The 14,101-nt window shown below is 42.0% G+C and overlaps 1 protein-coding gene across 2 annotated transcripts in view; it reads left to right on the top strand.

Annotated features, from left to right (window-relative positions):
• trappc9 (trafficking protein particle complex subunit 9) overlaps window positions 1-14,101 on the top strand; it is a 354,132-nt gene that overhangs the window by 162,830 nt on the left and 177,201 nt on the right. For both annotated transcript variants that reach the window (XM_074687443.1, XM_074687442.1), the window contains one exon: window positions 11,755-11,897. In XM_074687443.1, coding sequence (XP_074543544.1) covers window positions 11,755-11,897 — 143 coding nt within the window. The remainder of the gene's footprint in view (window positions 1-11,754; window positions 11,898-14,101) is intronic.

Genomic DNA, 14,101 nt, shown 5'->3' with positions numbered 1-14,101 from the left:
GAGTAGGGAAGGAATGATTTACCTGACTCAGGGGGCGTGTTGTTCAGTTCATGTTTTTTTTTTTTTTTTTGTATTTGGTTAACTGCTCAGTTTGACGTGTGTGTGTAGTTCTGTTATTACCCATGCATAACATAAGGTGAAGGAGTACAGGAGGTTGCTAAAAAGGAGTGGTGTGCTGTGCACATGGTGAGCAGAGAAGACAGTCATTTTAGTTTAGTTTAGTTTAGTTTAGTTTAGTTTAGTTTAGTTTAGTTTAGTTTAGTTTAGTTTAGTTTAGTTTAGTTTAGTTTAGTTTGGTTGGTCTTTATTTTATTCATGTTACATACAGTCAGCCGGTATGTCTTTTGACTTTCCATTAATTATTTTTTACAGAAAGTGATCCACAAACTTAAGCGCAAAAAAAAAAAAAGAAAGGAAAAAAAAAAACTTTCTTGCTATGATAGTTGTTAATATTTTTTATTTTTACTTATTTATTTATTTCTTATTTCCAGTTACAAGGTCAAGAATATCTTCAATCCTTATCTATATTTAATATAGTGGTTTTGATGTATTTTTTGAGGTTCCTAAGTGATTTGGTTTCTTCAGAGTCTCTGTCCAGGTTATTTCATTATGTGATTCCTTTAACTGCAATACAGCGCTCCTTGAGTGTGGCTCTGAACCTGGGTTTTGCAAATATTTCGAATCCTTTTACAATATAACTGCTTTCTCTCTTAATAAATCGGCATTTAATGTTTGATTGACAGAGTTCAATTCAATTTAGTTTATTTGATAATTAGGGACAATGTACATTCATACACACTTTCAAAATGTAAATTGTACCCAAATCTAGCTACCAAGCTAATTTCCATTGGTAGTCGCCCCAGCTAAAATATAAAAACAAACAGGTTAAAAAAAATAAAACAAAATACAAGTATAATATTTAAAGGGTTCCGTTCTTCTTGTTTTGTTTATTTTTAGGGAAAAGACAGAACAGAGAAACGTTATCATACTAAAACATTTTACAATACATTACAATCATAGTTTTTATTGTACACATGTGGTCAGTAGCAGATGCTGAAGTGCTAGATTTAGACAGCAAAGTGCTGGAGTTGAGTATAAAGTGCTAGAGTTATTAATTAAAGTGCTGAAGTTGATATTTAAAGTGCCAGGTCTCTTGGACAAATGAGCAGTGAAAAAATTTCAAGAAAGGAGAGAGAGGATTTTTTTTTAAAAAAAGGAAAAGGTGGGTGGAGATGGAATGTAGTTAGAGGGTGTACCTGTGGCATTCAAGTCGTTCTGCTGTCTGGGAGCTCTTTAGATTCAGTGTGAGCTCTGATGACGGCGGTAAGAAAGTGGAGGATAAAACTGCAAATTAGTGTTGCCAATTTGTCGTTTTATTTGGTCACTTTTTAGAGCCCTTTAGCGACTTTTTTTTACACAAGTGATTCATGGCATATATAGTGATTTTTTCTGTAGATTGGAGACCCTGGCATGAAACATGCTTTGATCTAACACTCAAAGGCAGACAAGCCATCCTTAATCACAGCAGTCTCCCCCTGCTGCAGCCAGAGCAGGTGACTGCTGCATGCAAATGAACAGTGCAAATGCATGGTCACTTCTACTGGTCCCAAGCCCTGATAAACGAGGAGGGTTAATACTTTGACATCAAAAAAAAGAATCAACAGAAGAAAGTTAATTTGTAGTTCTTAATATATTAACAGTGTTTCTACCTGCTCTCTGTCTTTTCCACGATGTTATTCCTTTTCCTCCTACAGTGTCCATGATGATTACATGGAAATGTCTTAATATGAAAATTAGGCAATGGCATCACTCTGCGTCTTTTAGTGACTTCTGGAACAGCCCATAGCGACTTTTCTTACTGAGGAGTTGACATGTTGAAACTAGCAACCTATCACTCAGCTTTAATGATGTTTCAAATGGCAAACTGCCTCATTCTTTCACGTTTTGCATGGCTGTACTTTTAATTGATTAAAAAAAAAAAAAACTGATAATGGTGGATTATCGGGATGTATGGTAATCCTGTGTGTTTTTTGTAACCATTCCATCCCTAACTCAGAGCCAGAAAGTGAGGCCTTGACTGGTCAAACTGCAGAGACCCATGAGCATGGCCTGCATTGTGTGTTTCAGTGCCAGAGAGATTTTTGTGTTTTTCTACACTTAAACCTGTATCAGAGCATTGATGGGTAATCTTATGTGCCACTTGTGGGATGATCGCGCTGGCTTAGGATCAGACTACGAGAGTGAAAGTTTAGCGGAGAAAAATGATGAGCAGCAGCTCGGGGAGTTGGAGCCAGTGAGGCGGAGTGAAGATGGATAACTTGCTCACTGATGTGAAAAAGTAGCTAAGATAAAATGAAAAGTGAGGGGTCAAACTCAGAGGCGCCTCTTTGTGTCTCGGCTTCCTTCATGCAAGTTCAAGACGAGAAGAAAGTAGAAGCTGCTGAGTCCTCCGTGTGGTGGACTGTCAGGGGTCAACTGAGATAAAGCAACTTCTCAGCCATTACTGCGTCAGCTCCAGGAGACATTCTTGGAGAGTTACACTTGAAATACAGAAAGAAGGGTGAGAAGAGGAAGTTATAACTGACAGAATAACCATTTGGACACTTGAACCTTGTTTTTTAGAATTGTCAGCCTCTTGTATTTGTTTTTTGGTGAACCTCTCTAAGTTCCTTGGCTTCTCTCCCATCAGGTAAACTATGGAACAGGCAAAAAAAAAAGGGTATAATAGAGAGATTCTAGTATTCTTATCCCAGTTTAACCCACCGTGAAAGATGAAGAAGGAGGTTTTCTGATATTAGCTGTAGCAGCTGGAGTCTGTCAGGTCCACAGCAGCAGGCCGTCCACAGTAACGATCCAGAGGAGCCCATCGCCCTGTTTCCACCAAGCGGTTCAGTTTGGTTTGTCTCTGTACGGCACGCGTTTTGTGGTGTTTCTATTGGCTAAAACTGGGACGGATTCCCAGATGACCACCCACTACTGTCCCACTTTTTGGTTCCCTTCTGTTGGGGAGCCAGACATACTGATCCAACCCCAGAAGAGGGAGCTAGAAACACTGCAGTCCATTGATTGGTTGAAAGAATCGTAACTTCCTGTGCGACAGCAGTTGCTGTATTGCTGCTGGCGGAACACAGCCTTCTCTGAAACAAAGCTTAATTGGACTTTGTAACAAAGAGCCACACGCCAATCACAAAGAAGTCCTCCATCGTTGCTCTTTGTTTTTGGTTTCATGTTTTTTCTTTTTTTGTTGTATTTATTAGCGGGGTACACTGTGTTGTACTCCTATGGTGTCACTCTATTACGTAACTGTTGCAGCTATTGGCATCGGGCTTACACGACGCATACCAAGAAGTGAAAGGTTGGCTGTGGAAATCATACAGGATCAAACTTTACTGATTCAACCTGTACCAAACTGTGCTGATCCATACCAGACCGCTTGGTGGAATTGGGGCTTGTGGGGCAAGAAAGCTCAGGGACTCACAGAAACATCTGATGGTCAGTCACTTCAATGGGACATTAAAGCTATGGTCTACAATCTGAAACCCAATTTGGCTGATGAGACACATTTGAAAAACGAAAATGTAACAAACAGGACAATCATCCTCCTTGTAACACACAGTGGTAGCTTTTTCAATTAGATCGGCGCGATCTAAACCATGAATTAGCTGGCGAAGCAGGTCTGGTGTTGCCACTGCCAGCTGATCAGAGCAGAGCAGACTGTGGGCGAGGCTTTACCTTTCTCTGCGTGTCTTCACCAGCTCAGTATATAATGCTGAAGATGTGTTGCTAACTTATGCTAAAATCTATTGACAGAGCCGACCCGTTCCGACCAGCAGTGTTCAGTCATTAGCCAGTACAGGCACAGACTAACCAGAGTTATTCAGCTGACATCTCCCACTGTGGGAAACAAAGTCATTACCTGTTCAACAGAAACTCAGCTGTCTCTGCGTCAGCCTTTAGTCCCATATCCCTCTGCAGCTTTTTCCACCAGTCGTACATTTCTCCAACATTCAGTCTCTGTCAGCACCTGTATCGCTCTTAATTCTCCCTTGCTTCGGCCTTTTCCTCAAAACTTTTATGTTTTCTTCCCTTCCCTGTGGAGGGTAACAGTAACAGCTTCCTGGTTTCAGTCTTCTCTGGCTCCATGACACTTTGGTAGCTGAGCAGCTAGCTGACGTGAGAGGGGTAGTGGGGAAGGACGAGGTGGGACCATGGGCATGTTGGTGCGAAGCAAGAGAGACGGATTGGATGAACTCACGTACCAATCCGAACCGCACATGCCATGTGCGACTCGGATTGGTCAACTACAATGCAGCTTTGCAGCAGATATACTGAATAGATTTTTTTTTTTTTTTTTTTGTTCTTTTTGGTCTTTATATTGTGTAGATTGGACCATAACAGCCCTGTAAACGGTGTTATTAAGATGTACAAAGCTTCCAAATTGTACACCATAGCTTTAAGACTTAAAGTTAGTGACAGACAGAGGAGAGAGACAAACAGGAGCTCAGTGTGTTGGTCTAAACCCGTAGTAGCACAGCTGACAGCTGGTCCAGACCTGGTCCAGATCTAACTATAAGCTTTGTCAAAGGAAAGTTTGAAGCCTGCCCTTAAAAGAGAGTGACTTTAAAGATCCGGAGCTAAGGATCTGCATTTATATTGCTTTTCACAGATTAATTCTGATCTTGTCATTGATATTCCACGATGAACGCCGATCTGTGAACTCCCTCTTACGGATGATCTTTTGAGCAACCCCTCAGGTAGTCATGATCCAAGTGTAAACAAGGAGCGCACACAAATCCATTTAAAACTTTAAGACCTTTAAGAGCCTCCTGCCCCTGCACTGCTTACCTGCCACTGAGACGCTTTATCTTAGTATTCCTGTCAGGCCACAAGTGGCCATGCCATAATCTCTTTAGCGGGATGTGTCAGGATCTTTATCTGAGGGCCAGGACATTTAAAAAGCTATCATTCCTTTTCTTTCTTTCTTCCCCTGTTTTTCAAGCTTCAAGTGCAAAGAAGAAACTTTTGTAATGGTTTCTCTATCCTCAAATAATGTTGCATTTGTGTAGATGGATCTGAGATGGATCTCAAAATTGTAGTGCTCAACATCAAAACTCATCAGTTAATTTCAAGGATTACACAAAGACCAGAGAAAACAGTGAGTGATGTAGGGTGCTTACACAGAGTGATGAAGGTTTTCAGACTGATATAAATGAGAGAAATATGGTAAATATCACAACCGCCACGTACCAAATGATCAATAAGTAATCTAAATGTCATAGCTCGCAGAATGTTTTGGGTCATTTGGCGTTTGAACACTGAATGAACAAGAGACGCGCTTTCACACATCTTCCTTTAAGCTCCTGACCTGTAATAGATGACGGTCAGCCCGTATTCAAGGATTTTCCTCTCATAAGTGACCTTCATAGAAGACCCTCCACCAGTGAAAAACAACAAGTTCACCACAAAAGTATGCCTGGCCAACCCCGTAGTTACAAGTTTGTGTTGCACATTAGCGCAGCATAATGTTGGTCATCAGATAAATGAATGCTATGTTCATGTGAAAAAGACCGTGATGATTTTCTGGGTGTCAGAGTGAGATGGTCCTTGAAATATCTGACGGTAGACATTGTTTAAACAGAACAGACAGTTCATCAACATCGTACATCTGTGATAGAGGAAACAACTGCCACAAAAGATGTGTGCTCATTCACCAAAAGAGAGATACATGACATTTCATCTGAGCTTTCTAGAAGAGCCCAGCTTTCCTGTGTGTTGCACTCTGCATCGGCAGTTCAATCTGACGATTACAAAAAAAGAAAATGCAGGACTGGAAAGCTGGACAAACAAAATAAAATGAAAGCATTAGGGATGTCCATATCAGCATGTTTTGCCCCCTGATATCGATTCCAAGTTTTAAATATTTAATACCTGCAAACAGCAAGCAACAATCCAATACTCTGGTTTGCAGAGATAATCTCTACTAAAGCTGAAGAAAGTGAAGCTGCACACTGTTTTAATTGTGTTTAAACAATAATGAGAAGTAAAAACATTGTACAAATATGTCTTGAGCCTATGAACTCAATGTAACTCAGAGGCTGTTTACACAACATCGGGTTTTAGGATAAAACACAAAAGTATTGTTTGATTCATCACTTGTTTACATGTAAAAAGTGTTTTAGCCGACCTAAAACACAAACTTGAAAACTTTTTCTGAAATGCCACCGCCGTCGTTAACATGTAGACAGGAGATTGGGGTTTTCAGTGGAAACGCTGACGTCACTTGCAGCTGTCAGCACTACACTTTCATTGTGGCAACTTAAATTGCCATGTGCAAATTGGACAACAACAGTAGCAAAGGTGGACTAACATGTTGTGCTGGTGCTGTTGAATCTGCTGACTGCCTTCCAACAAAACTTACATCTGTTGCACCTCTTCTGCCCCTCCTGTTTTGTTTATTAGCAGCCGTTTGACTCCTTCTGGTCTGTGAAGGTGTGTCTCTACCGTTTTATCACTGACTATAGGCCTGGCATGCTTACTACAGTGTTTGCAGTACTTCTGTGTTTTCGTGTAAATGCAGATTTTTTTTTTCCCTGTTTTTTTTTTTTTTTTGCGTTCTCGGGTGAAACGTCATTGTTTAAATGAGGTTAGTCAGGATGTTGAAGTCATCTGATCTACTTTACATGCTCTCCTGTACTTGTCTGCATCCAATACGGCACTCTTCCGTGGCTGCTCTGATCGCAACTCTCACAAGACAGCACAACCTTACACTGTATATAGAGTAGACAGTGTGGCTCCACCATTTATCATTGTACGGTTTTGAAGCCGAAATTCCTCCGTCACAGGCCCAGCTATTGGTAGCAGTTGTGCAGCCAGAGTCTGCGCAGTAGAGACCTCTAATTTTTTTTTTTTTTCAAGAGTCTAATCTCTTCTTGACTCTACCTCATGGCATACCCCCCCCCCCCCCCCCCCCCCAAAAAAAAAACTAAAAAAAAATAAAAATAAATAAATAAATAAATAAATAAAATAAAATAAAATAAAAAATAAATAAATTATTAAAAATAAAAAATAAAATAAAATGAAATAAAATAAATAAATACACAAGAACAGCAGCTGTCAATCATCTTTATTGTGACAAAAAATCCTTTGTCTGTATAAAACATTTACGTAGCCTCTGTGACGTCACCTGTCTGTTCCTGAAAATGTAAAATGAAGCCAATCCGCAGACACAGCCATATTCATTATGAATTTGTTATGAAGTTCGGCTGTGAGTTTTTTCTTGAGCAGCTACAGGGCTCCCAGCGGTCACGTGATCTGAGCTTTGTCTCTGATTGGACAATCAATCCTGATAACTTCTAAACCACAGAGATAGAAAAAAATTCTCTCATAGAGTAGAGTGTGTGCTGATAGTGAAATCAGAGTTTCAGACCCAAGCTGTTTTTTGAACCAGGCTGTAGATATGCTTTTTAATGCCGTAATAGTCTGTTTTTATGTTTTTATGGTTTTTATGTGTACGTGACTTCCGGTCTTTCTGCAGCCAGCCTTAAGAGGATTCTCGACGAACAGTGACTTTAAGCACTTCCACATAGGCTTTGTTTTTACTGACCGCTTATTGTCACTTGGTAAAACCTCATTTTAACCTACTATAACTACCAAAAAGTTTGACCACAGCTCATCTGGAATGACTGGGGAGCCTGATTTTTTTTTTTACCTATACTACAGGCAGCCACCAGGGGGAGCAGTTTTTGTGGCCACACTCCAAGCCGAGCAAGATGATGTCCATTATTATTTTAAAGTCTCTGGGTGTGACACTAACATAGTCTGGAATGAACTGCTTGTATCAGTGTTTGAGTCATCTCTACAGGAGCATCCCTAAAGGATATCATCACCACACTGCCTCACTGAAAAACAAAACCGTCAAATATCAGCAGGTATTTAAAGTTCCAAACAGACAAAAACTCCTCAACCATGTCTCCCCTAATTTCCTCCCGTCTTCCTCTTTTCTGTTGTTTCTGTACTGGAACGGCAGCTGGTGCAGTGTACTTATCAGTTATGTTGGACACTTTAATTAAGCTGTTACCTTATCCAGGCATTCTCACTTATCTTGTTGTTTGTGTTAATGTGAAAATAATGCATGTGTGCACTCAGGCTGCGTGTTGCTGCTGGCTTACTCCTAACGCTAGTCATCTCATTACAGCAGGATCTATTTTTAGCCTGCTGTGATTGAAATCGGGTCCTGAGGGGCCCGAGAGCAGAAAGTGAGGGAGGATTGAACAGAGGGGGAACTCGGGGTCAGCCCCAGTCTGAAAGGGGAAATGGTGGGTGCACAGCTGCTTTCTGAGAGTGTCACTGAGACAATCACTGTTCCTCTGGAGGATGGTGTTCAGGGCGTTGGTATCACACAGGCAGCCGCAGGAGCACATCGCTGCTTGTTGCTCAGCACTCTACAGCACAGAGGAGAGATGAGTTCACACTTTCTTTTTGTTTGCCTCCAGAAATCTTCTCTGTCACTCAATATGACAAAGAGATTGAGAAATTAGAGATTAAAGAGATGATACGGTGGTTATGTTTCATGCAGTATGTCACCTGAAAAGTCATGTGACTGTCTTAAATACATTGAAAAGCTCCTCATCCTGTAGCCAACACAGCACAAGTCCTCTCTTGCCTACATCCTCTACATCAGATGCAGACTGACTCTTCTGTTTACCTCCCAAGGAGGACAAATAGTTGAGATATTCTATTCACAGATGATAACAGCAGTTTTATATGCTGCCTGCATGCTTCCTGCAAAACTGCACCATGAAAATACGCTCACTGGCTACTTTATCAGGCCCACCCTTCTGGGTTAAACCTTTTCTGCTTCCAAAACTGCCTTAATTCAACAAGGTGCTGGAAACATTACTTGGAGGTTTTGGTCATGTGACATGGACATGGTCTGCAACAACACTTAGGTAGGCTGTGGACTTTGAACCATGCTCAGTTGGCACTAAGGCCCCATTTCCACCAAGCGGTCCGGTTTAGGTCAGCACAGTTTGGTATGGGTCGGAATGGTAAAGCCTGATCCTGCTGTGTTTCCACAGCTAACCCCAGGGGGCATGTAAGCCAGGTGCTGATAGCTGTGTCAGCTACGTAATAGCTTAACGGCATAGCAGTACGACACAGTGTGTACTGCTAATAAATCCACCAAAGACGCACACAGTTCTTTGTCGACAGCAGTTTGACGCTGTTTTGTGAAACCTTTATCTAAAAAAAAAGAACGTTATCGTCACAAAGTTGACTGGAGATTTACACATGGCAGGGTTACCCCTAATTCACACATAAAGATCACAGGCGGACCACATGTTCCTGCAGGAATCCCACCCAGGACAACCTGGTCTTCCCAAAGCTTCAGGAATTTCAGTATGTGCCTTCTCCTTTCTGTTAGTGGCCTCATAGAAACAATGTGTTGTGTTGTATAGAATTATGAAGTGTTTCACCTCCAATATTAACTTTTCCAAAATGTCAGATTTCCTCTGGATCTGTCCTGCTGATGACTTCTGACCATGTGTCAGTGATGTAGTTTGGATTAACAAAGATGAGATTTACTATCAGGAGCCAGAATATGGAGCTTTATTTTGAAATGACCGGATACTCTGATCATTTTTGTGTCTGATTTCCTGTTTGGTATGATCTGCTCTGCAGAGAACTCAAAAATAGACTCACAGCAAAACAGCCGTGCAGAGCTGTTGGCGGCGTTGCTGTGAATGCAATGTGTGGTGTGAATGCAATGATTGAGTAGAGTGGTTTCTAAGTACAGCGTAATGCACTGTACAGGCACTGTGCGGTGCTCATGCTTTGTTAGGGGTTATGCGTTGTTCTTTATTACCGCTGTCACACAGGAAGTGACAATTCTCTCAACCAACTAATGCAATACAGTGTTTCTAGCTCCCTCTTCTGGGGTTGGATCAGTATGTCTGGCACCCCAACAGAAGGGAACCAATAAGTGGCATGGTACTGGTTGATAGTTTGGAGACTCGTCCCGGTCTTAGTCAAAGGAAATGCCGCAAAATGTGTGCTGTATCAGGAGGAACCAAACTAAGCCACTTGGTGGAAACTGGGCTTAATGGGCCTTAAGTCAAAATCTTCCCCACTCTGGTTACACCAGCAGCAGCCTAGAGCGTTGATACAAGGCAGGATGGATCCATGTTTTCATGTTATTTACTCCAAATCCTGAGTCTACAATCTAAACACGGAGCAGAAATTAAAAATCAGCATGCCAGGTTTTCAATCTCCGGTGCTCTTCTGCAGACCTTGGTTGGAACCAGTGGTTCTTTCAGTTCCTGTTGTCTTTCTATCAGCTCCAACCAGTCTGCCCATTCTCCTCTGACCTCTGGCATCAACAAGGCATTTTTGCCCACAGAACTGCTGCTTATTGGATATCTTCTCTGTTTGGGACCATCCTCTGTAAACCCTGGAGATGGTTGTGGGTTAAAATCCTAGTAGGTCAGCAATTTGTCAAATACTTAGACCAATTACCATGCCATATTCAAAGTCTCTTAAACCATTTTTCTTCTCTGTTCTGATGCTCAGTTTGAACTTCAGCAGCTTGTCCTCTCTATGTCTTCAAGTCTAAATGCATTGAGTTGCTGCCACGTGATTGGCTGATAGGATAATTGTGTTAACGAGCAGTTGAATAGGTCAGTGCACATGCAAGATATAAAAAGTCTTTCCAGCACATCCAGTTGATGTTGTGGTGAAAGATTTAACCTTCTGTCTACACTAAAAAAAATCATCCCATTGACCTCTCGGCATCATTAATGCCTCCGTCACAGCCATGGCATTAGTTAATGATAAACTGGCAGGACCCAAGTGACAGCGCCATTAGTAACATGCTGCTCAGTGTGAAGTCTCTAATAACAGAATAAGAAGAAAATGATAAGATTGACTTTAAAATGACACCGGAGTTTTGAGCTAAAGCGTAAATGAGAGAAAATCTGAATTAAGGGTTTCGTTCTAAAATAATAATAACCCTGTCTAATGTTTTCATTTCTCTTTGTTCAGTGTGCTGTGCTTCTGTCATTAGGTAGTAATAGGCCAGACGTCTAGCCAGCAGGCTCCGAATCATTCCACTTGGCACTCTGCACGCCCACAAGAGGGTAGAAGACTAAAAATAATCAAGGAATCAGTGAAATTTGTTCTTGAAAGGCACAGCCAGTGCCTCCATCAGCAGTATGTGGAGAGATGATATAGACCGCATAGGAAGAAAAGCGGGACCTTGGATGATCCCTCCCCCTGTTTCAGCCCATTGCCTGAGTCAGCGAGTGCTCCTTCACAATAAACTGCCACTTTTAATTTCCCCATCTTTCGCCCACTTGGCTGCTTGTCCCGTCCCAGCCCGCCAAAGAATACCTCTGAGTACCTCTGAGTAATTTTTTGTGTCCACTTTCTGCTCATCAATGTGGAACACAGCCAGCAAGTCACACCAACTGTTACCCCCCCACAGCCTCCAATCAGACTCTCCCCACTCCTCAGGTTCTCTCATCATTGCCTCCATCTTATTACATAGCACAATAGCTGTTCTGTGGTGCAGTTATAATTCCCCACAATGTTTTTTGATGAGTTGGTCCTGAAATCACACCAGTTCTAACGATGGGATGGAAAACACATCATGCTGACTGTAACATCTGCTGTCATCACACTTGGTTTAGGGACAGCTGTATGGTTTGTGGTTAAAACAGCTGTTATCTTAATCTTCTCCTTCCCTTCATCTCTTTGCAGACTTTGGAAGCTGTGATGACTTTCAAGTACTCAGGTGGAGCAGGCAAAGTGGAAGGCTACTACAGGGAGCTGTCCCTGGGAGTCCATGTGGATGTGGAGCCGTCTGTTTTCTTCACCAGAGTCAGCACCCTCCCTGCAACCAGGTAACTCAGACACACCTCACTTTATTTAGGGGTTTAACCCCAGACTATATAAAACATAGACATGGCCTCTGTGACATCATTCCTCATTTTCTGAAGCAGAGCTTTGAAGCCAATTTTTGTTTGCCACCCTGCTGGCAAAGGTGACTCAATGACTAAACCTGAGGCACAGGAAGTGTATCCCAGTATTCATCAGACCCACAGGTTTTCTCCATCCTGCTACATAGGATGCATGTTTGAAGTGTAGCACAGCCAGTAGAAGCCAGTAGCAGCAAATAACAGTCAGTAGAAGTAAGAATCAGTCAGAATAAACCAGTAGCAGCCAGTAGAAGCCATTAGGATCTAAGCAACAAGTATAAGCCAGTAGCATCCAGTACAAGCCAGAAGCAGCCAATAGAAGCAAGTGGAAACCAGTAGCTCCAGTAGAAGCCAGTAGCAACTAAAAGCAACCTTTAGAAGCCAGAAGCACCCAGTAGAAGCCAGCAGTAGCTAATCTCCTAGTAAAAGCCAGTGGTATTCAGTAAAAGCCAGTAGAGGACAGAAGCACCCAGTAGAAGCCAGTAGATGCCACTAGATGCTAGTAGCAGTCAGTACAAGCCAGAAGCAGCCAATACAAGCAAGTAGAAACCAGTAGCAACCAGTAGAAACCAGTAGTAGCTAATCTCCAATAAAATCCAGTTACATTAAGTTAACGACAGTAGAAGCCAGAAGCAGCCAGTAGAAGCCAGTAGAAACATGTACCTCCAATAAAAGCAAGTGGAACACAGTAGCTTCAATAAAAGCAAGTGGAACACAGTAGCTCCACTAGAAGACTAGTCAACTTAAAGAAGCCTTTAGAAGCCAGAAGCACCCAGTAGAAGCCAGTAGTAGCCAATATCCTAGTCAAAGCCAGTGGCAGTCAGTACAAGCCAGAAGCAGCCCATACAAGCGAGTAGAAACCAGTAGCAACCACTAGAAGCCAGTAGTAGCTAATCTCCTAGTAAAATCCAGTCTCATTCTGTAAAAGACAGTAGAAGCCAGAAGCACCCTGTAGCAGCCAGTAGAATCATGTAGCTCCAATAAAAGCAAGTGGAACCCATTAGCTCCAGTAGAAGACAGTAGGAACTAGAAGCAACCTTTGAAAGCAATAAGCACCCAGTAGAAAACCAGTAGTAGTCAGTAGGAGCCAGAAGCAGCCAATAAAAGCAAATAGAAACCAGTAGCTCCAGTAGAAGCCAGTATCAACTAGAGGCAACCTGTAGAAGCCTGTGGAAGCCAGAAGCACCCTGTAGAAGGCAGAAGAAGCCAGTAGCAGTCAGTACAAGCCAGAAACAGCCAATACAAGCACGTGGAAACCAGTAGCTCCAGTAAAAGACAGAAGAAAGAAGCAGCCTTTATAAGCCAGTAGCAACCAGTAGAAGCCAGTAGTAGCCAATCTCCTAGTAAAAGCCAGTGGTGTTCAGTAAAAGCCAGTAGAGGCCAGAAGCACCCTGTAGAAGGCAGAAGAAGCCAGTAGCAGTCAGTACAAGCCAGAAGCAGCCAATACAAGCAAGTAGAAACCAGTAGCAACCAGTAGAAGCCAGTAGTAGCTAATCTCCTAGGAAAATTCAGTCACATTCAGTAAAGGACAGTAGAAGCCAGAAGCACCCTGTAGCAGCCAGTAGAATCATGTAGCTCCAATAAAAGCAAGTGGAACCCATTAGCTCCAGTAGAAGACAGTAGCATCTAGAAGCAGCCTTCAGAAGCCAGCGGCGCCCAGTTGGAGCCAGTAGTAGCCAGTAGAAGCCAGAAGCAGCTAATAAAAGCAAGTAGAAACCAGCTGCAGCCATGAGAAAGTGGTAGCAGGTCACAGTGTCTCTCTGGGGTTCAGGAACTACTCATTTGGATATTACTCCAAGACTGCTCTACCAACCCCTGAGTTTGCTGCTTTCCCATACAGCTTAGATTTTTGCACCTTTAATGTATTCAGTATAAATAGATTTGTTTTACTTTGTTGTTCTGTTACTTCCAGAGAAAGGAATCAGCTCATAGTCCTGCTGTGAATCACATATATTCAGTTGTTTTTTAGTTGTTGTCAATCACATCCATAAGCAATGAGTATTTGTTTTCTGATAAACAGTCAGGAGTATATACATGGCGTTTCATTTTTGATGTTGAGCTGATAGGTGAAAATTCTTTGGTTAAGCTTATTGCTGGATCCTCAGAAACCATCCAGTCAAACAGAATAT

This window comes from Halichoeres trimaculatus, unplaced genomic scaffold (assembly GCF_033239565.1).
Source record: "Halichoeres trimaculatus isolate MK-OKI-2021-1 unplaced genomic scaffold, fHalTri1.1 fHalTri1_scaffold_14, whole genome shotgun sequence".
Classification (NCBI taxonomy): Eukaryota; Metazoa; Chordata; class Actinopteri; order Labriformes; family Labridae; genus Halichoeres; species Halichoeres trimaculatus.
Note: the sequence above shows the minus strand (reverse complement) of the source record. Positions and strands in the feature narration are given on the sequence as shown.